The 21,931-nt window shown below is 37.1% G+C and overlaps 1 protein-coding gene across 8 annotated transcripts in view; it reads left to right on the forward strand.

The window, feature by feature from the left end:
• The window catches only part of SMG7 (SMG7 nonsense mediated mRNA decay factor), a 96,908-nt gene that overhangs the window by 41,290 nt on the left and 33,687 nt on the right, over nt 1-21,931 (forward strand). For 6 of the 8 annotated variants that reach the window (XM_049868089.1, XM_049868092.1, XM_049868094.1 and 3 more), the window contains 4 exons: nt 5,572-5,710; nt 17,001-17,032; nt 18,901-19,018; nt 20,774-20,906. In XM_049868089.1, coding sequence (XP_049724046.1) covers nt 5,572-5,710; nt 17,001-17,032; nt 18,901-19,018; nt 20,774-20,906 — 422 coding nt within the window. Of the gene's footprint in view, nt 1-5,571; nt 5,711-17,000; nt 17,033-18,900; nt 19,019-19,457; nt 19,544-20,773; nt 20,907-21,931 lie in introns of those variants that run through there. The other 2 variants (XM_049868093.1, XM_049868096.1) reach the window with 2 other exon arrangements.

Consider the following 21,931-nt stretch of genomic DNA (forward strand, 5'->3'; position numbering starts at 1 on the left):
GCTAATGCAGCTGGTGACTTCACGTTGAAGTCAGTGCTCATTTACCATTCTAAAAATCCGAGGGCCCTTAAGAATTATGCTAAATCTACTCTGCTTGTGCTCTAGAAATGGAACAACAAAATCTGGATGACAACACATCTGTTTACAGCATGATTTACTGAATATTTTAAGCCCACTATTGAGACCTACTGCACAGAAAAAAAGGATTCCTTTTAAAATATTACTGCTCGTTGACGATGCACTTGATCACCCGAGAGCTCTTACAGAGATGTGCAAGGATATTAATGTTGTTTTCATGCCTGCTAACAGAGCATCCATTCTGTAGCCCATGGATCAAGGAGTAATTTCAACTTCCAATTCTTATTATTTAAGAAATACGTTTTGTAAGGCTATAGCTGCCGTAGATGGTGATTCCTCTGATGAACCTGGGCAAAGTAACTTGAAAACATTCTGGAAAGGATTCACTATTCTAGATGCCATTAAGGACATTTGTGATTCATGGGAGGAGTTCAAAATATCAACATTAACAGGAGTTCAGAAGAAGTTGATTCCAACCCTAGTGGATGACTTTGAGGGGTTTCAAGATTTCAATGGAGGAAGTAACTGCAGATGTGGTAGAAATAGCAAGAGAACTAGAATTAGACGTGGGACCTGAAGATGTGACTGAATTGCTGCGCTGTCCTGATAAAACTTTAGCAGATGAGGAGTGCTTCTTATGGATGAGTAAAAGAAAGTGGTTTCTTGGATGGAATCTGTTCCTGGTGAAGATGCTGTGAACATTGTTGAAATGACAGCAAAGCATTTAGAATATTACGTAAGCTTAGTTGATAAAGCAGTGGCAGGGTTTGAGAGGTTTAATTCCAATTTTGAAAGAAGTTCTGCTGTAGGTAAAATGTTACCAAAGAGCATTGTATGCTACAGATAAATCTTTCGTGAAACCGATGTGGCAAGCTTCATTGTTGTCTTAAGACACTGCCACGGCCACCCCAACCTTTAGCAACCACCACCTTACCAGCCAGCAGCCATCAACGTCGAGGCAACACCTACCACGAGCAAAAAGATTACAACTCACTTAAGGCTCAGATGATGGTTATCATTTTTTAGCAATGAAGTATTTTTTAATTAAGGTCGCTGTAGGGTTGCTATTAGTTGGAACTGCTTTGATGGCGCCTGGCAGTAACATTGTTATTTTAGACATAGTGTTGTGGCAAACTTAATAGACTACAGTATAGTATAAACATAACTTTCATATGCACTGGGAAACCAAAAAAAATTTGTGTGACTTACTTTATTGCAATATTCACTATATTATGGTGGTATGGAACTGAGCTCGCAATATCTCTGAGGTATGCCTGTATGTGAACGAGTTTTTTGTATATTGCTAATTGAAATGGTCCTGAAAGTTATGTTGGGCAGATAATAACATTTTTATCCTTGAGGTGATGTTCAGATTTTGCACATAAAGATTTCTGAACAAAAATTTGTTTATAGAGAATCAATTTGTTATCACAACGAATAAACAAGGTATAATTTGGGGAGCTGAAAACCCTGTTGGCATAGTTGTTCAGAGTTAGGCTGCTAACCAAAAGGTCAGCAGTTGGAATCTACCAGGCACTCCTTGGAAACCCTATGGGGCAGTTCTGCTCTGTCCCATAGGGTCACTATGAGTTGGGATCGACTTGATGGCAATGGGGTTAATTTGAGGAGTTTTTAAGATTTATCTAAAGCACATTCTCCATGAGTCAGAGAAAATGGTATTTTTGTCAATGTCCTATTCCAACAGAACTGAAAAAGAAATAATGATAAATTTTGGATATTCCAAAGCCCTTTTGATTTCTTTGTGATTTTTAACACCTCCATTTTTAACCTTTAATTTTAGATTTCTCAAACTGCTGGTGCCAAATGATAAATTTCAAAATTCTCTTTTCTGTATCATGCATATATGGTAGTAAAGGAAAAAAAAGTACATTTCATCAGGTTAAATCCTGCTCACCTGCCCCCTCATGAGAATTTTTTAAACTGAGTTTTATAAGAAGAAATACTAACTCCTAAACGTCTTCTTTAAATATGAGTTGATTGATATTTATTGCAAATTGGAAATTAGTTACATTTAATTGGAAGAGTAATTTTTTTTGTTGTTGTTATATATTTATTTGTCATGTAAAATTAGTTGTTTCTTCCCTCAGTTACTTCAACCAGGACATGGATGCTCTCTATATGCTTTGCTTTTATCTTCTGCTCTGTCTTTTGGGCATTGGACTGTTGGGGTTGTGTGTGTAGATCACTGTAATTAAAGAGTAGGTATTAAGAAATTTTAAGAAGAAATTGTAATAATACCTTATTTATCTCCGTTTGTACATCTCATCTGCTTTATCTTCCTTGCAAACAAAAAAGGTAGTTTAACCTAACAGGGCTGGAATTAAGTACGAAAGGAAGTTTAACACTGAAATTTATATTGTAGGGATTAGAAATCAGTGCCAAGAAAGCCGGAAATCCTGGTGGTGTAGTGGTTACAGATGCTGACTAAAAAGGTCGGCAGTTCACATCTGCCAGGCGCTCCTTGGGAACTCTCTGGGGCAGTTCTACTGGGTCGCTTTGATTTGGAATCGACTTGATGGTGACAGGTTTTTTCTTTTTCTTTTTTTGCCAAGAAAGCAGGCACTGGTTTTAGGTAGATTAAAGTTACTGCCTGGAGCAAAAAGTATTCTGTAGTCAGGGTAGGAACATTGGGGCTGATGCAGAGACTGTCTTTGGAACTCAGAAAGAAAATATATTTTGTGGTGGCTGTGTAGGAGAGTTAGTTTTGTCAAAAACATGTGGAATTAATAATTTGGGGGCAGTATGATAAAGAAGAGGATATTGTAGTCTAACAGGACCAGAAATAGGAATTGGGGTATAAAATAGAGGAGAAAAAGGTAGATGTAAACATTGTTGTGAATAGCAGTAATAACTGTTATTGGTCTTTACTGTGTTTCAGGGACTATTTTAAGAGGTAGGCATTATGATCAAACCTCAACTGACCGAGAAGAAAAATTTAAGTTAAGTGATTGCTCAAGGTCGCAGATAGCTAGTCAGGGGAGGGAAGATCAAAGATAGAACTCAGGCAGTTCTCAGTACAGGCTTCTCGTTTAACCATACACTTTTACACTATACCACCTTTCTAAATTTTGTTCCTTATGAGATCATCAGTCTAGAGGAGGTTCCCTTTTTTCTCCTTTTGTTGAAGTCCTGTGTTAAGGGCCAATGCTGATTAAGGCTCAGTTAGAAAGAGGATTTTGGCATGTGACCAGTGAGTGGTATTTACAGAGAGTACAAGGTTCATGGTTTTTTAGAACCCAGGGGTATAAATGAATCCATAAGCCTGGGCGATTTTTTTTCCCCCAACTGGGAAATATCTCCAGGTCCCCTCTCCTCTCCTTTGAATTTTAAAGACTTTCTGTTTTTTTTGTCAGTCTGTTGTATCCATAGAGTGAGACCATTTTAAAAGGAGACTATAATTCGTCTTGTTCCAAATGCCAGCACATCATTTGGCATATGTAGTGGACACCTAGTAAAGATTGCTAGATTTGAGGGACAGACAGATGAATACTGGTTCAGCTTTGGTCTGTATGCTGGCAAGAGAGCCCCCTCCCCCACCACTGTAAGACATCTTAAAACTTTAGGAGACCTGGGAAGGGTGGGAATGTCTCTGGACCCCTAAGTATGAAACACAGATATAAGTTGCTCTGATTTCATTTCCCCAGGATTACTTACTTTTTCTCACTTGTGGACAAGACATGTGAACAAGTAACTTCAGTTTAGTGTTAGGAGTGCTGTCATAGAAGTGCCTTTAAGATGCACTGGGAGTGCTTAGCCAAGCCAAGCTTATGTTATACGAGTTGCTGAGTTTCAGAATACAAGGAGTTAGACATGGAAGGAGGGCAAGCATTCCACACTGAATAAAAGAACATGAATAAAGATACTAAGGGCCAAAATAGCAAGGAACTAAAAGGAATTTAGCGTTATTGAATCATAAAGCATAAATTGAGGAGCCATGGGATATTGTATGCTATTTTTTTTATGCTAAGGATCTTGGGTTTTATCATAGAGTATTTTCCCTCAATCTTTTCCACAAAAGTACAGCTGAAGTCACAGGAGTTTGAATACTAATGCTTTCGAAGTAAGAGAGCAAAGTCCACATGGGTCTGCTGCCTGTTTGAAATTTCTCTTAAGACTGGTGTTTTATTGTTAAAAATTATGAAAAACTTTGTGTTCTAGAATTGATTAGTATGAATTCTTAGCTTCAATTTTCTAATTTATAGAATAGGGATAATGATAGCATTTACCTCTTAGGATTGTTGGTAGGAGTAATAAGAATAACTATAATTATGGTAATGACAATGTAATAGCTAACATTTTTTGAGGGCGTGTTTACTAAGGAACAATCCTAAGTGCTTCACTTCTCTTACTTCATTTAATCCTCAGAACATCTCAGTGAGGTAGGTGCTGTTATTATCTCCCTCTTCTAACAACACTGGGGCATAGAGAAGTAATTTACCTAAGATTACCCAGTAAGTGGCAGAGCTTGGTCTGAACCTAGGCAGCCTGAATATAAGACACTTCACTACTGTACTCTCATTCTATGAGATTATGCATATAGAGAATTTAGCATAGAATCTGGCACGTAATAAAGTATGTGTAAAGGAATTACCAATAGCCAATCACTTATTTTGTCTACACCTTTGAGTTCGATTGATATCCTCAGTTAATTGTACTGTTTTGTGGGGGGCCTGATTTACTCCCTGGCAAACCACTGAATATAGACAGTGTGACTCCCAAGCCCAGCTTTTTAACTCCTGCGCTATACTGCCTCCTCCTTCTTTGGTCTTTCTCTACATTAGACTTTGAATCTATAACCAAAACCAAACCCGTTGCTGTCGAGTTGATTCCGGCTTACAGAGACCCTGTAGGACATAGTAAAACTACCCCATAGAGTTTCCAAGGAGCAGCTGGTGGATTTGAACTGCCAGCCTTTTTGGTTAACAGCCAAACTCTTAACCACTGGACCATCAGGACTCTACTCTAACACATAAAAAAAAAATAATAAAAATGTCCGAATATTTGGTCAGTGAATGATGGAAGATCTAAAAATCTGCCATTTTCAGCTCATCTTAGAATTTAAGCGTTATTCACACCACCTATAATTGTGGTTTGATTGGTTTACATGTTTTTTCCCTTCAGTAAGCAGTCCAGTTTAAACAAACCATCTGCTACTGTGTTCTCCAGGGCATTCTCACCTGGTACTGTAAGAGCTTCACTGAGTAATGGGTGTTGGTCCTGTAGAGATCACCCAGCTTTCAGACAGTGAGGGACGTAGGATAACATTTTGGTCTAAAACTAGAATCTGTTGGAAATAAATGAAACAAGTTAAAGTGTGTATTCTAAGAAACAAAATACAGAAAGGAAAAAAGACTTTGCTATTTTTCCTTGTCTTTCACATTAATTTCAAATCAAGAGAAAATAATGTGATTTTCTTCAAGGGAATTCTGTTATTGTGGGTTAACTCATATTTTCCTCCTCTCCTCTATCTAGAATGTCTTAAACCATTCTACCTTATGAGAAATTGGATGTTCTTGCAGATAGTCATTGTGGGAGAAAACGTTTCATTTAAGTCCCAGATGAGGACCGGAAACTTGAAATCAGAGGAGCATCTGAAATCAAGTAATATTAGGTAGGATAAAAATTACAAGGGATTTCTACATGTTTTTCTTCCTTTTAGAGATGTATGTTAAAGTAAGAATATTTTGTAAATAACTAACAGAAGAATTAGACTTTCTGAAGCTTTGGGTATTGGCCAAGATGGGAGAGGGGAGTGCTAAAGATTTTTCTTATGTGGCTTCATGAGAACTTTGGCATCTGTTTACTTTGTCATGCACATTTATATTTTGTGGTCCAAGGAAACCTTTTTTAACATTTACTGAAGTAGATTTAAGAAATTTTTATGGTTTATGGGCGAGGTCTCTGAATATTTATGATAAGAATAGGGACATGTGATCCATCTCGTAGATTATTTTCTGGAATGAAAATTCCTATGATTTCAGTTACATATGTAGCAGTCCATTTTAAAGTTGAGAGAGTGTCAGCTCTCAGTTCCGTATGTTAGCAGGGATGCGGTCAAGCCTCTTGGGTGATCACAGAAGGAGGTACATGATAGTGTGCTAGAGAAGCTCTCTTACACATACTGAGTAAGTCTTGTCACAACAGCTTACGTCAGTTATAATGACAGAGCGTGTAAAGATGCTTGACGTCAGAGCATGTTTACATTCACTGAGAGGTAATGCTTGCCCCTAAATTGGATACCATGACAGTGACATCTAAGCCAGGGCATTCCAGATGACCTGCTTTTCTGTGGTGCTCATGAGTGCTGGCACTGAAACTAGCTACAAAGGAGAACCCCAAGCTCTGCCACTTCCTAGTTGTGTGACCCTGGGCAAGTTATTTAACAACTCTGAGCCCCACTTTCATCATCTGCGAGATGGGGATACTATTATTGCTTAGCTGATAGAATTGTGAGAATTAAGGATTTAATAGTATATAAAAGCATGTAAACAGGACCTGGCAAATAATAAGTGATCAAAATTGTATTATTACTAGACTCTTAATTCTAAACAGATGGGTTTGGAGTCTGTAATTATTTAGTGTAGCAATTTACTTTATGTATTATCAGGTCCAATTTTAAAAATTACTTGTTAAATTACCAAATATAATCAAACTAATTTTTGGAGAGAAGCAGAAAAGAAACAAAAAAACCCAACATTCTAACTCAGTTCTTTTGCAGTTTTTCTGCATTTACCTCTGGTTTTATTTTCTGTGCATATTAAGAATGTAGCCGTCATAACAGTCAGTTTATCTTTCTTTTGTTACTTATCTTCACATTTGTCATTACATGGTGGTAGAGGACCTAGGATTTTTGTCCTTAGTCTTGGAATGTTGTTTTCTTGAATCTAGTGTGATGGTTCAAAAGGGATCCTGTTAAAGCAGCAGGGGGAAAGGGATACCTAACCAGTCACTCCGTAACCCGATCCCTAAAGTAATGTGGTGGTCATTTAGGTATTCTGTCACAGTCAGCTCAGCCCCCTGCTTTGAGTCATTGCTTAGGTTCTTTTGTGCAGCTTGCTTGGTGTCTTATTTGTCATAGCAACTCTGAACGGTAGTTTGTTGGACCTCTGTTTTACAGAAAAGAAACTGAGGCTGCTTAAGAAGAAGCACCAGTGTAGCACTACTAATATGTGGGAAAGCCCAACTTCTGGCCTAAGTCTTTTTGTTCCATATCATTTTCTGTTACATAAAACTGCCTCCTATATGATGCACATTTTACCATTCATCAATTCAAAAAATTTTGAGTCAGCAGCTACCATATGCCAGGTATTATTCTATGTACTAGGAATGTAACCCTGAACACCATCTTTTCCTTTACTCCCAGTGGCCCTTCTCTTGCCCTAGTTGTACTCCATGCATATGTCTCTCTCCTTTTCCTCACTCTGTTGTATTGAAAGTCTCTGTATATGTCTTCGTGTCTTCCACTCTACGTTTCTTGAAAGTACTACCTGCCATCATTAGGGCTAGCATGAGTATTTGAGTATTATCATTTTGATTATTTAGAAGTACAAAAATTTGCTTGTTTTAATTTGTACTTACTAGTTGTGTTTCCTTTTTTGACTTATTGTTTTGTTCCTCTGCCCGTTTAACTGTTGATATCTTAATATACTTTCACATTGATTTTCCATAATGTCTAGTCCACATGGTGCTCATCACTTTTTCTGAATTCTTTTGTTTGCCTTCTAATAAGGCTCTCTTTCTTACTCATCTCGTAATTATTCCAAAGGTTCACCGTTCTGAACCCATCCCCCTCTTACTTTCAGGCATTGATCTGATCTTCTACTTTATCTCTGAAACTAAGACAGTGTAGCTATGAATTCTCTTAACATCTCTCTGCTCCCCACTACTCCCAAATCTAACATATTTATACACCACTATATCGATTTGTAAACCGTGGTGGCATAGTATTTAAGAACTACGGCAGCTAACCAAAAGGTCAGCAGTTCGAATCCACCAGGCACTCCTTGGAAACGATATGGGGCAGTTCTGCTCTGTTCTACACGGTTGTTATGAGTTGGAATTGACTCAATCGCAATGGGTTTTTTTTTTTTTAATCTATCCTGGGGCCCTGGTGGTGCATCGGTTAAGCATTCGGCTGCTAACCAAAGGGTTGGCAGTTTGAATCCACCAGCTACTTCTTGGAAATCCTACAAGGCAGTTCTGCTCCTTCCTATAGTGTGACTATGAGTAGGAATCTACTCGATGGCGGTAGGTTTTGTTTTTTGTTTTTTTTTTAAATCCATCCTGCCTCTTCAAGGCCAGCTCTACCTTCTCTTGTTAATCGCATTCTCATTTTCTTCCATCTCTTCCCAGACCATGCTCTTATCAGTTTTGTTCTCACTTTACTGTATCTTTAACCTATTCCTTTCTCTTAGCTTCTTCATTCTAAACATGCTGAAGTCTCTCCCACTGAAAAATATCTCCCTTCACACCCAAGCTTCTAAAGAGTCTACTGAAACTTCTTTTGCTTTTCATTTTTTCCACAACCCCATGCAACCTGACCTTGTCTGTTCTCTGACAAGGCTATTGTTGACCTTTATTTTACCAAATCCAAAAGATGCTTCCCAGTCCTTCTAGTACTTTTCTGTTGCCTTTGAGATTGTTGAATGCGCTTCCTTTTTATTTTTTTATTTTCCACACACCATTCTTACCTTGCCCACCTACCTGCTTGACAGTTTCTTCTTGGTGCTCTTCATGGGCTGTATTTCTTTTATCTGCCCTTTAAAAATGAACATACAGAGCTAGCTCCATGCATGTACCTTTCTGGGCAATTACATTTACTCTCATGGCTTTAACTGCCACCAATAAGTTGATTATTCCAGAGCTTTATCCCTAGTCCCCCTGTGCTTGACATCTCTACATACTTGCTTAGACCTGTCCACCTTCTCACATACCCAGTTGTCCAAGCTAACAATCTACAAATGGTTTTAGACCTTTTCCTCTGCTTTATCTTCTGCTGATTTAACTTTCAGACATTTCTTGAATCAGGCCATTTTCATCCATCTTTATTACCATCTCCTTGCCTCCAGTCTTGCCCTTTTAAGATCCATCTTCCATGCATCTTGTTTTAGTAATCTTTTTAAAATGTGAATCTAAAAATGCCATTCCTCTGCTTAAAATTCACCACTGGTTTCCTGTCATTCAGAGGACAGAATATCAGCCCTTGACATGTCACACAAGGCCTCTCAAAGCTTGCCTTCTCCTTGACACTCCAACTTCATTTCCTGTAGCATTCGACCTTATGTGTGGGTGGTAAAATATATGTTACAACATATTTCCCATTTCAGTCATCCTACCTTGTGTTTTATGCTCCAGTCTGCATCAGTCAATACTACTACTGCCAGTAACTTTGCTTTTATTATTAGGCTATGTCTTCTGCCTTGAGATCCCACAGCACAGTAGGTCCTTAATAAAACTAAATATACCTTTTTAAAGAATGTAGATTTTGTGACATAGGAGTGTCAGGAGATTTGAAAATGCATTACAATCTGTAAAGTCCCATAGAGACAGAGCAAGTTAATATTTCTGTTTTCTCATCCTGCGAGAAAGGCTCCTTAGGAACAGCATCTTCTCCAGCAGCTCTTTTCTACGTGAAATTCAACAGTATAACAATATGATTTATTCATGTATTTTTTTTTTTACTAGTACTGTGAGATTTCCTTATAGAGAGCTATAGATTGTGTGTGCGTGCACACGTGCACCTTATATTGTCTGCTCTGTTATTTGGCACAAGTAATGATTAGATTGTTATATATGTATATGATTATAATTGATGACTGTGTTTATCACCCCAAGTACTTGCTTGTACCCTATGGAAATAAGTAAACACATTAACTTGAGGTAAAACTTACCATGGCTCGCATTTAAATTTCCAAAAAAAGGAGAGTGATTGACCCGTTCCTTAGCAGCTGTGAGTTTGAAAGGTATTGGCTTATTTTTCTGAATTCTTCAGATAGAGGGAGAATACAAACCAAACCAAACCTGTTGCTGTCGAGTTGATTTCGACTCATAGTGACTCTGTAGCACAGAGTAAAACTGCCCCATAGGGTTTCCAGGGAGCACCTGGTGGATTCAAACTGCCAAACTTTTTTGGTTAGGAACCAAGCTCTTAACCACTGTGCCCACCAGGGCTCTGAGAGGGAGAATATGGTTCAGGAATTCAGGGAGAAGAATTCTCCCATTGTATCTGCCATTGATGTAGAAATCACAGGTCTAAGAATTGTGAGGTTTAAGAGAGAGATTATAGTATATTTGTTACCTGATCTTGTTATGTGTTATGTATAATTAGAATATTTGTTAAAGACAACTATAAATTTTAGGGTTTTTTTCCTCTAGTGGCATTATCTTAAAAATTATCATAACCAGGAATTATCAAATTTTTATCTGAATACTGGTTATTTGAATATTTGCTTTGTAAAAACTCACTAAGTTATATGTTCCCTTAGGATTTTTTGGCATCTGTGTTTTATTTTTCAATAAAAAGGGTTTTTTTTTTTAATTATCATAAAATGTTTAAGTATTGAAAGCTACAGTTTCGTTGGCTAGTATTAGTAAACATTCCACATTTTTTTTTTCTTATAATGTTGTGTAAGAGAGGAACTATGACAGGATACAGTTAGGAGCTGGACTCTGGAGCCAAACTGGATAAGTTCAAATGCCACCTCTGCTCCTTACTAACTTGGAGGCCTTGGGCATGCTACTTAACCCCTCTTTCCTTGAAAAACTGTTTGGTTTGGGAACTTAAAATTCTTAAGCTATCAAGTGGAGATGATAATAGTACATAGTGTGGCTTACATGATTACTTTAGGTAAAGCCCTTAGAACAGTATCTGGCAATAAAATAAGAAAACTCATTGCCGTCAAGTTGATTCCGGCCTACAGCAACCCTAGAGGACAGAGTAGAACTCCATAGGGTTTCCAAGGAGCGGTGGTAGATTCGAACTTCCAGCCTTTTTGGTTAACAGACGAACTCGCAACCACTGCACCAATAGTACGTGCAATATTTGGTGTTAGCTATTACAGTGCTTAGTGCATTAGAATGCATTAAGTGTATTTATAGATCTTGATGATCATGTTCTCTCCAAGAGTATTGGTTCAGATTGTTAGCTTTCAATGTATTTGACTGTCACTAAACCCTGGTGGCATAGTGATTAAGTGCTTTGGCTGCTAACCAAAAGGTCAGCAGTTTGAATCCACCAGGCGCTCCTTGGAAACTCTTTGGGGCAGTTCTACTCTGCCCTATAAGGTCGCTATGAGTCGGAAACTCTATGGGGCAGTTCTGCTCTGTCCTACAGGGTCACTATGAGTTGGAATCGACTCGATGGCAGCGGGTTTTAAATGTCTGTTTCAGATTTTTTTCTTTTCTTACTGCTTGACAGAAATGTTTAATTTCTCTTATTTAAGAAATAAGACAGTGTGTTTAGTATTTTCAGAGCTTTGTGTTGTGTAACTAGAGTTAATAGTGCTATTTTACTATTGAAGGCATGGTGATTTTAAATCTTAGATTCTTGGCTCCTATGTTCATTTCATTAATTCCTTAGCTTAAAGTAAGAATAAAAAGGAACTCATGCTGCCATGCCTTCTACCAAGAGAAAACATTTTAAAACTCATGTTTTTTTTATGTAAGTATTGGCTACAAATTGTAATATCAATCTATTAAAGGTCTTTAACAAAGGAGTAGGTCAGTTGAGGTGTAGGTTGTTGTTTGTTTATAAAGTAAAATAGCCAATTTTGTGCTAGACTTCATGAAAGCAGTTGATATGTGATCTTATATCCATTCATTTCTTAGATATTACACATTATTTTAAACAAAAAAGAAAAACTAATAATTGTGTAGGCGTGGGGTGGGGATTGTAAGAGGTAATAGCTCTTAGATTAACCCTCGAGCTTGTCTAAATGATTGTTTTTGGGACACAGAAAAGAAGACAAGTACATAGATAGTAGTTTATGGCATGGCTTACAAATGTTAACTGTTCCCAATTTTATGAGACTGTATTTTTAACATCGTCCTTTTTGTGAGAAGATTAAAATATTAACTAATAAAAACAAATCTGTACTCTGAAAAAATCAGTTCTCTTTGATAATTCCTTACATGAAAAACCTGATTTGGGAACTTATACACATTTTACTTCTTATTCCTTTGAACAAGTATGAGTAGTCCCTGAACTGCAAATGAATTCCACTTCTCTGTCGTTAAGTCAAATTTGCAAGTAAGTTTGGACCAGATAGATTAGCTAGTGAAATGTTTCTTAGTATATAGTATACCTTTCTATGCGTAAAAAAACATTGAACACTTGCAGATAACACTGAAGCATTTTTAACAAAGTAATACGGTAATAATAATAATGCTTTGATGTGTGTTGCAAGTAGCGCCTGTTACTAAGAACCATTGTATGTACCTCGAATTTTTAATACAGTAGGCTTTACGAGGTTGGTTTATAACTATGGGTTGTACATTAGTCGGTCATTTGTAACCCGGGGACTGCCTGTTACTTTACTGTCTGTTATTTTACAGAATTTTGTTGTTGTTCTTAATTTGAAAGAAATAGAAATAACTTAGACTTTGGAGTCAGAAAGAACTACGGTTGTACCTAAATAATTGCTTTGTGACCCTGAGCAAATTATTTCACCTCTCTGAGCTTTAGTTTCCTCATTTATAAGATAGGAATAATAGTAGCTATTTCCCAGTGTTGTAATATTTCCCATTTAGCTGTCTTTCCAACAGTTTGATTTAGCAAGGCTATTTTAGTCATTACCAGGTATGTCTGACAGAACTCTGCATAGATATGAGCACCTCTACCCTGTCATACTGAGGAATCAAATCTCCTGGAATTTCAAAATCCTTTAACATTTATGTTGAATATAATTTTGATGACATTTTTGAACTTTTGTTAGTGCTTGAATTTTTAGTTTTGCCGTTTTTCTTGGACGGATTATAGTATATAAAAACATGAAGTAAAATTTCAATCCTTGTTTATCAGTGGAAACCAGCTCCAGAATCTGCTAGAATTATACTCATCAATTGAAGCAATTGATTGTTCCTGTTTTGTGCCCAGTATAATCATCATTTGGTAGGAGGTTGATAGCTGCATTAGGGGGAATGTTAGCTTTCAAAAATGATGTTTGTTCTTCCTGTCAAAACAAAAATCATGTTAAGGCAATAATAGAAATTGATTGAAGTTTATTTAATACACGATTTGCAAATCAAGTAACATTTTGACTAGAGTCAAAAAACGTTCCAAAGATGAGACAACTTCGAAACACTCTTAGACCAAATCTTACCACTATTGCTATGGAAGAAAGCGATGGAACGGAACTGATAAACAAATATGTGGTCTGGAAGGCTTTTCACAGGCATTTTCTTGAAGAACAATTAAAATAATTGCTGATTTACCTAAGCATAGTTCCATGTCTGACACTTGGAGTTTGCCTCCCAAAACTGACTGAATTCTTCAAAAGAGCACAGTGCCCAAGGCAAAACAGTCTTACTAGTTTATCTAAACCATTGTTTGACTCAAATGTGAAAGGCACCCACAGGAAACAGTTTCTCCAAGGCTCAAGGTTTAAAAGGCTCCCAAGGGGTGAAGGACCTGGGTGGGTCACCTCAACTCCACAGACCCAGAAATCTGAATTCCAGGAGAATTAAAATGGTTTCTCAAGCTTTAAAAACAAATCATGTTTGGAATGAGAAAACAACCTTTAGATACACAATCCTAAGTGTAAGAAGATATCCTGTATGTACTTGAATATGAATTTTTAACTTTGCTAACATGTAGAAGCATGGTAAAATGCATTTTTCTAAATTGGTAGCTGAGGGATAGACTGAAAGGTCATTGAAAGGTCTTAGTATAAGGTTCATAAATTAGTGCTCCAGAAGGGATTTTTTGGGGGGGGGGATGTGGCAGCTTTTGTGACATTGGCAGCATAGGGTATGTAGTATGCTTTATTAAGTTGTATGACCTTTGGGTTTTAATGGGATAAATCAGCAGCCTGTGAAAAAAATTTTTTAATGACAAAAGTTAACCCTTAAACTGAACAGTGAAGCTAGGCTATATGGATAATAGTATATGATGTGATATTAGATTTTAGAACTAAAGATAGCTCTGTATTTAGCATTGTTCACTTATGCTGATAATTCTCATCTGGTTCGTAGTTAGTTCTGTAATGGAGCACCATATCATGATTCTGCTGTTTTAAAGCTTAATTTTTTAAATAGTCTAGACTGTATTTTTTAGAGCAGTTTTAGATTTATAGAAAAAATGGGCAGAAAGCACAGTTCCCATTTACTCCCTCCCACCCTGCACATTAACATATTGCATACCTGTGGAACATTTGTTAAAATTGATGGACCAATATTGATGCATTATTATTAAGTTCAGAGTTCACATTAGGGTTCACCCTAATAGTCTGGTGGGTTTCAGCAACTTTTTAATGTCATGTGTCTACCATTACAGTATCATATAGAATAGTTTCACTACCCTAAAAATGCCCTGTGTTCCCCTTATTCAGTCCCCCCCTTATAAGTATCTTTTTAAAAAAGGCTGAGAAAATGAAAGGATTCACCATATTTACATTTTGATGAAACGGAAAGTCACAATTAATATTAAATATCTAATTACGTAAACAGTATTTACAGTTTGTATAAATAGAAATAGACATAAAGCAGATTCCCAAAATGTGATGGTTACTTATATCCCCGCTTTCCCACTTCTCCATTATCTCTGACACTAGCCACTCACATGTCACTTTCTCTCTGACCCTAACCACCCAGTTAGGTCAGACTGTAGAAGTTAGACAGACTTAGATCTGTCCTTCAGATTGACTGCCTACGCAGCCCCTTGTCTATCTTCCAGCTACCTAGAGCTGGGTCTTCACAAGTTAGAAACTGACTGTCCTTCTGACTGCCATGTATGCAGGCAGATGCCAGCCCCTCCTGGCTCCGGCTGCCCCTTGTGTATTTGATAATTCTCTAGAAAGACTCACAGAACTCACAGAAAGGGCTATATACACACTATAACTTTAACACAACCAAGAAAGGATACAAACAAAGAGAAATGGGAGTTCCAGTACCTGGGCTTTCATGTCCTAATGGACATTCCACCCTACACCATGCATCGAAGTCTTTCAGCATCTGGGAAGCCCTTAACTTCCATGTTCAAAGAGTGTTGTTGGCTTCATTGCATAGTCATGATTGGGACTTGATTACATACTCATGATTGATCACATCATCGAATATGCGTTACTGAATTACGCCCTCACGCTTTTGTACATATTCTCAGATGCTGTCTTGGCGGTTTTACATAATAAAGGCACCTCAACTGCTGGGAAGTTCCAAAGACACAGGCCAGAGTTCTTTGTCCCACAGTTAAAATTTCAAACTCTGAATATGCTCAACTTTTATGTCAAGTTTTTTTTTTTAATGGAAATCTCTTAAGTTTATATACTTACCTTCTTAAAGTATATGAACTTGATTTATCCTTTTCCTTTTTTCATTTAAAAAACATTTTAGTGCCTACTGTATGCTAGGTGCTGTATTAGGCATAGGGGTGTGATGGTGAACATTCTTAAGAATTGTAGTACATATTTTGAAGAAAAAATCAGATTCCTTTGAGAGCATATAATAGAAATATTCTTAACCTAGATTGGGCTCAAGTGAGGCTTCCAGAGGAAGCAGTCTTTTGGCTAAGACCTAGGATGGATGAGTGGTGATTAACCAGACAAAGGGAGAGGTGTTCCTGGCAGAGGGACTCTCCTTTACAAAGGCCCTGAGTGTGAAGGAAACAGAGCACACCCAAGGAAGCAGAAGTCCAGTGACTGGAGCACAGATCCTGGAGGGAAGACAAGAGTAGTAGAAGTGGAGCTCAGACTGTAGGTGTTTGTAGAACATCTTAATAAAAATGTTGTTCTTTTCCCTAAGAACAGTGGGAAATCATTAAAGCCTTTTAAGTGGTTAGCTGATAAGATCAGACTCACATTTTTAAAAGATCCCTCTGATAGAAGTGGAAAGAGCGGAAGGACATGGGACTAGAGTGAAGTGGAGAGAACAATTGGGTAGCTTTGCAGTAAGTAGTCCTGGCAGGGGATGGTTATAACTTGGATAAAAGTGACTGAAGAGGAAATGAAGGGAAATCCAACAGATTAGAGATATATTTAGTGTATAAAATTCTCTGGAGTTGATAGATTACGTACCAAAGGTTAGAAGTGGTCATGGATGCTTCCAGGTTTCTGGCTTTCACATCGGGAAAGCTCTGATATATTTGCTAAGGTAGAAGACAAGGAAAAAAAATAATAACCCATTGCTGTCCAACTCACAGTGACCCTACAGGACAGAGTAGAACTGCCCCATAGGGTTTCTAAGGAGCACCTGGTGGATTCGAACTGCCGGCCTTTTTGGTTAGCAGCTATAGCTCTTAACCACTACACCACGAGGGTTTCTGAGAAAAGAGGACAGTGTAAATATGGATAGGTTTCCCCCGAGGTACAGGGCTGTCATTTACTGAAAGGCGTTAGGAGGCAGGAAGGGGAGCAGAATCAGCAGCTTGAGGAGGGTGGAGATTTGCAATAGTTGAGATGGCTAGTGAATTGAGAAACATAGTAGGATTTCCCGGACATGTTGAGGGAAGATCTTTTTTTATTTAATGAATATCGCTTAATGTTAAATAAATCAGATTTGAACAGAAACAGCAAGAAGGTAACCTCTACTGAGCAGAAGAAGCTATTGACAACCCTGTAAATTTTTTGTAATGGTGTCAATTTGCCAAGACCTAGCAGTATCCTGGATGTTGATTTTTAGTGTTAATTTATGTTGCTCAGGCCTAATTTGTTTCTAACTGATGTGTTTTTTTTGTTTTTTTCCTTTTCTAGGCAGGCAGAAGTCCTGAAGGCTGACATGACAGGTATTAGCTTGTCTATTTTTCACTTATTTTGTATCATTAAATTAAGGGAAAGATATCCTCTTCTAGGAGTCTGGGCGGTCCAAGTGGTTTGTGATTGCCTGCTGACCTAAAGGTTGACACTTTGAACCTACGCAATGGCTCCATGGAAGAAAGGCTTGGCAAACTGCTTCCATAAAGATTGGAACCAAAAAAATCCTATGGAGCAGTTCTACTCTGTAACACATGGGGTCACTATGAGTTGGAATCTACTCAACAACAATGGGTTTGATTTTTTTCCTTATCCTCTTTTCTATGTTATTTGTAGCACTAAATACTGTCTTAGTTGTTTTAAATATTTATTGTTTTTATACTTCTAGAATTATAGGCTATGCTCTGCAAGTTCATGCGTAACCTCATTGTCATCTTGTTCAAAGAAAAAGACAAAAGAAAGCTTGTATGTTTAATATACCACCTCAGTTCTTCCTATTAATTAACAGAATTTTCATCATCAGTGTCAGCCCTAAGCTATTGTATTACGCTTTTGTATTGGCATCGTAAGCCTAATCTGTATTGTATGATAAATGCTGTGCGTGGAGCAATGTCAGGCTATCTGTGCCATTTAATTTTTCATAAGTATTGAACAACAGCAGTAAGGCAACTTTGAGTTTGACTTTTACAGGGACATTTGGCTGTCCAGAGAGATTAACTAAGATGTTAAGCCTACTGATTTTAATGATGGTCAACCTGATAGGTCAGAGTTAATGATCCCTTAAAGTTCCTTCCCTGCCATCAATGAATTGAAACAGAGTTGAATAAATCTATAAATACATTTATTTAGTGACGTAAAAATTAATAAGGAACCAAGAAGGGAATGCTAGACTGTATTATTACTAGCCAGCAGACTCTTTTGACCATTAACTCAGATATCTAGGAGATTCTATGTGCAGAATAGGGTTCTGGTGGCTATAGGTATTAATATCAAGCCTGAAAAAGAGTGAAGATTATGCCACGTGCAACAGCAGAATCCTAAATGCAGCCAGATAGTGTAACTAGCTATTGAAGATAAATTAAAATTCCATTAGTAATTTCTACTGAGGCAGCTCAGTCAATTACTGCACCCATAAGCCTAGTAATGAAGAAGATTGGTGTGCCCTGCAGAGCTCTGGCACACAGTATGGCCCCAGTTTGGCATTAACATAAACTCATGGCCTGACTTCCTGTTTGGCTCAGATTTTACCTTGTACCATATCTCTCATCTGGCCTCTTAAGCATTTTAATCACTGTCTGCTACAAGCCCTCCTTTATATTAAATGGCAAGTGTGGATTACTCACAAAAGTCTCTTGGAAAGCAGTCCACCAGTCATTAAAATAACAATCACTGTCATGATTTTAGTGGTTTGACATAGATACGAGTGACAGCAGAATGCCTAAACAACTGCTGGATGGTGAGCTGACATGAGAATTCTATAAGTACATTTGTGAGAATGATTCAAAGCAAAAAGAAAAGAGCTGCTTTGGACAACAAGGTATAGTTATAAGACTACACAGACCAACTTGGCAGTCCATCATCGAATGGGCCGTATATGAGGCATATGGCTTCCTATGATATGAGTAGGCAGAAATCCAAACCAAAAGCACAGAGTGAAACATTTTTTTTTCATGTCGTGTTATTTCAAGCTAAAAGAAAACAAATACACAAACATTTTAAGCCAGATTTAGGTATTAGCCAAAAGGTGAAAGTCAAAATTTTTGCAGCAGTCTGCAGTATCTACTTACAGCAGAATTTGGCTTCAGAGAATGGAGAGGGAAGGGGTGATGAGTGTGCTGTAATGGTCTTAACTATCTGTTGATCTGTCTACTGTTGTGTTTTTTGTTTTTTTTTAACTCAGATTCTAAGCTGGGTCCAGCTGAGGTCTGGACATCCCGGCAGGCTTTGCAGGACCTGTACCAGAAAATGCTAGTTACTGATTTGGAATACGCTTTAGACAAGAAAGTAGAACAGGATCTGTAAGTATTATCATTTGAGAAGTCCCTGTAAGATCAAGTATCTCACCAAGACTTTAGAAAAGAACAGTTTGGTCATTATGGTACTTGATTTTTTAAACAAGATTATTTGTTCATTAGTATTTTTTCAGTGTCAGTCTTGGAAGGTAAAAGTTAAATCTTCTTAAGGGATTAGGGTAGCTCTTTTAGGGTTAAATAAGAAAAACAAATATATACTTCAGGTACTAAGAGTATTTGGATTCTCTGTATTCAGTCCTATGTTTAAGCTGTGATTTAAAAAAAAAAATGAGTGGGGTTTAGAAAAATCTTTCTTTGGTAAATACGATTCTATAAATTTCTGCCAAAGAAAACATGTTTGCATTGTAAGGAAAATTCTTCCTTTTAATCAAATAAATAGATGTTTCCTTTATTTATTTATTTTTCTTTTCTTTTTTTCCTCCAGTAAGATTAAAGAAAGATTTTATGTATTTAGGCTATTCCACTTGTTCGTTCTTTGAGGGGTGAAATGGCAGATGACCAGATTCCCAAGTGAGTAAATAAAAGACTTTCATGGAAAGTCTTGCCGTATAAATTAAGACAAAGACATTAGCCTGATGGAAGTTTAAAAATCGGTTAAGAGTATTCTGTCTGGTTAAAGTCCATTACCCTACACTGTGGTGAAGATTAGTTGTTCCTACACCTTTCTTGAATGCTTTGTAGTTTTTAGGCCATCTAGTAATAGAGCTGAGTGGCCAGTCACAATCTGTAGCTGTGAATTAGATGTCATCAATGATGCTAAGGGAGGATTGTCAAGGATAAGATGTCATCAATGATGCTAAGGGAGGATTGTCCTTCTAAATCACTAAAAGTGCTCTAGAGTCTTAAAAATTGACATGATAAAGAATAAAATACTTTCCAGGTAGGTTGTAAACCCTTTAATCTGTGTTTGCTTCCTTTAATCAAGCCAGTAATCCCTTCCCTCCATTCTAGTTTGGGATTTTGTGTTTGTTTTGTTATCTGTGATTTTTCAAATTAGAGAGTGACTACATTTCACCAGAATTGTATTTAGGCTGATTGTCTATATAGCTTGATTAATAAAAGGCTTTTTATAACAGGATTTTGGTATGCCATATTTCAGACATTGTGTTCCTATTTTAAATAGTCAAAATTGAAATGTGACTTGTATTTCAAATTCTGAAGAAAATATTAATCCCAAGAAAAATAAGCAGACTATTAAATAGAAGTAGAACAGGGAAGCAGACTATTACATAGAAGTGGAACAGGGTGCTGTGGGAAATAGCTTTTAGGGAAATAACTTCAGAGATATGGCTTACAATTCACACACACACACACAAAAATAACTTTTTTTTCTCCTATACAAGTCACTTGGTAGAGTACAGTTAATTGTTTTTGGCATAATGTATTAATTTGTTAATAGCTTAGTTTTACTTTGGTCTTACCACTTTCATTCTGACTTTTGTACTGGGATTCTTAAAAAGGCTCTAACTCTAGTAGCTCTGAAAGATTAATAGCTGAAGCTACAGTGTAGTTATTCCAACATTTGGTAAGTGTTTACTAAGGTCAGTTGGATTCTACTGCATGTCTAGCCTTTTTTTCAAAAGGAAGCATAAAGTTATTTAAATAAGTGAATAACTTTAGTGCAGGTTTACTTTCTAGTGTGTTATAATTATAACAAACAGTTCTTTCTTGTTCTCAGGGGGACCAGTGTCTGCCCAGTGAGTCACTGCTATACCAAATAGAATTACATTTTGTTTTCAGCTGGAATCATGCCTTTAAGAATCAGATCACAACACTACAAGGCCAGGCAAAGAATCGAGCAAACCCGAATCGGAGTGAAGTTCAGGCAAACCTTTCTCTGTTCCTAGAGGCAGCTAGTGGCTTCTATACTCAGGTGAGTTCTGCATTGTATACCAGTTTTCCTAGAATTAGTGCTAAATATTCTGCTTCTTGTACGCATCTTGTTGTTAATATGAGCACTTTGTATGACCACTATGTGGGCCACCTAGGAGTTGATCAACCATAATTCTCGAATAAAAATGACCCAAATGGTTTACCATAGGATCTCTAAAAAAAAAAAAAAGGAATAATATAAAGTCTCTGCTTCTAAAAGGGTTGTTTTTGTTTAAAGGTTAGAAGTATATCTGTGAATTGAAAAGGGGTAATGAGAGGAATGCCTTAATGAAACAGCAGAGGTAGTCAATTCCAAATAACACTAGAGCAAATATGAATTTATGGGCATGGATATAGTCATTATGAAAGTAGCAGCTATGTTGTGCCAGAAAAGAAATACTCAAAATTTGTGATATCAAATAAGTTTTCATAGTATTATGTATGTAGTAGAACTTATCTACAGCTTGAAATGTTATTAAACTACCTTAGAAATGGAGTAGCTTTTCCCCAGTTTGAATAAGAAATCCAGCTATTATTCATCTTTGTCCTCAGAGGCTTTTCTTCTCCTGATGTAACTTCTAAACCAGGCACGTTAGAGGAGAAATAAATCTTATTTCTGACTATGCCATTTTCTTTACTGTATGCAGATTTCCTGGAAATCTCCATCTCATCCATTTGCAACAGCATTTGTAATTTTATTAATATAACTTCGTGTATTAATTAGCATCTTATAATGACAGGACAAGGTTTTAAGGATCTTGTGCTGAAAGAAATCTTTGGCCAGTTCTGTGCTGCCGCTTGGCCCTTGCTACCTCTCTTTTGGCTCCATTTTGGCTTTATCATTTCCTTGAATAAAGCAAAAGAATCTCTGTATTGAAGACATCAAATAGCTAGCCACCAGCTTACAGAGATTATATTTTGCATAAACCAAAGCATTCATCACAGTTTGTCATTGAAAGAACTCAAGTATGGTTCTTATTCTCAAAATTCATTTTCAAGGATACACCAAGTTTTAGCAATATAAAT

This window comes from Elephas maximus, chromosome 24 (assembly GCF_024166365.1).
Source record: "Elephas maximus indicus isolate mEleMax1 chromosome 24, mEleMax1 primary haplotype, whole genome shotgun sequence".
Lineage (NCBI taxonomy): Eukaryota > Metazoa > Chordata > Mammalia > Proboscidea > Elephantidae > Elephas > Elephas maximus.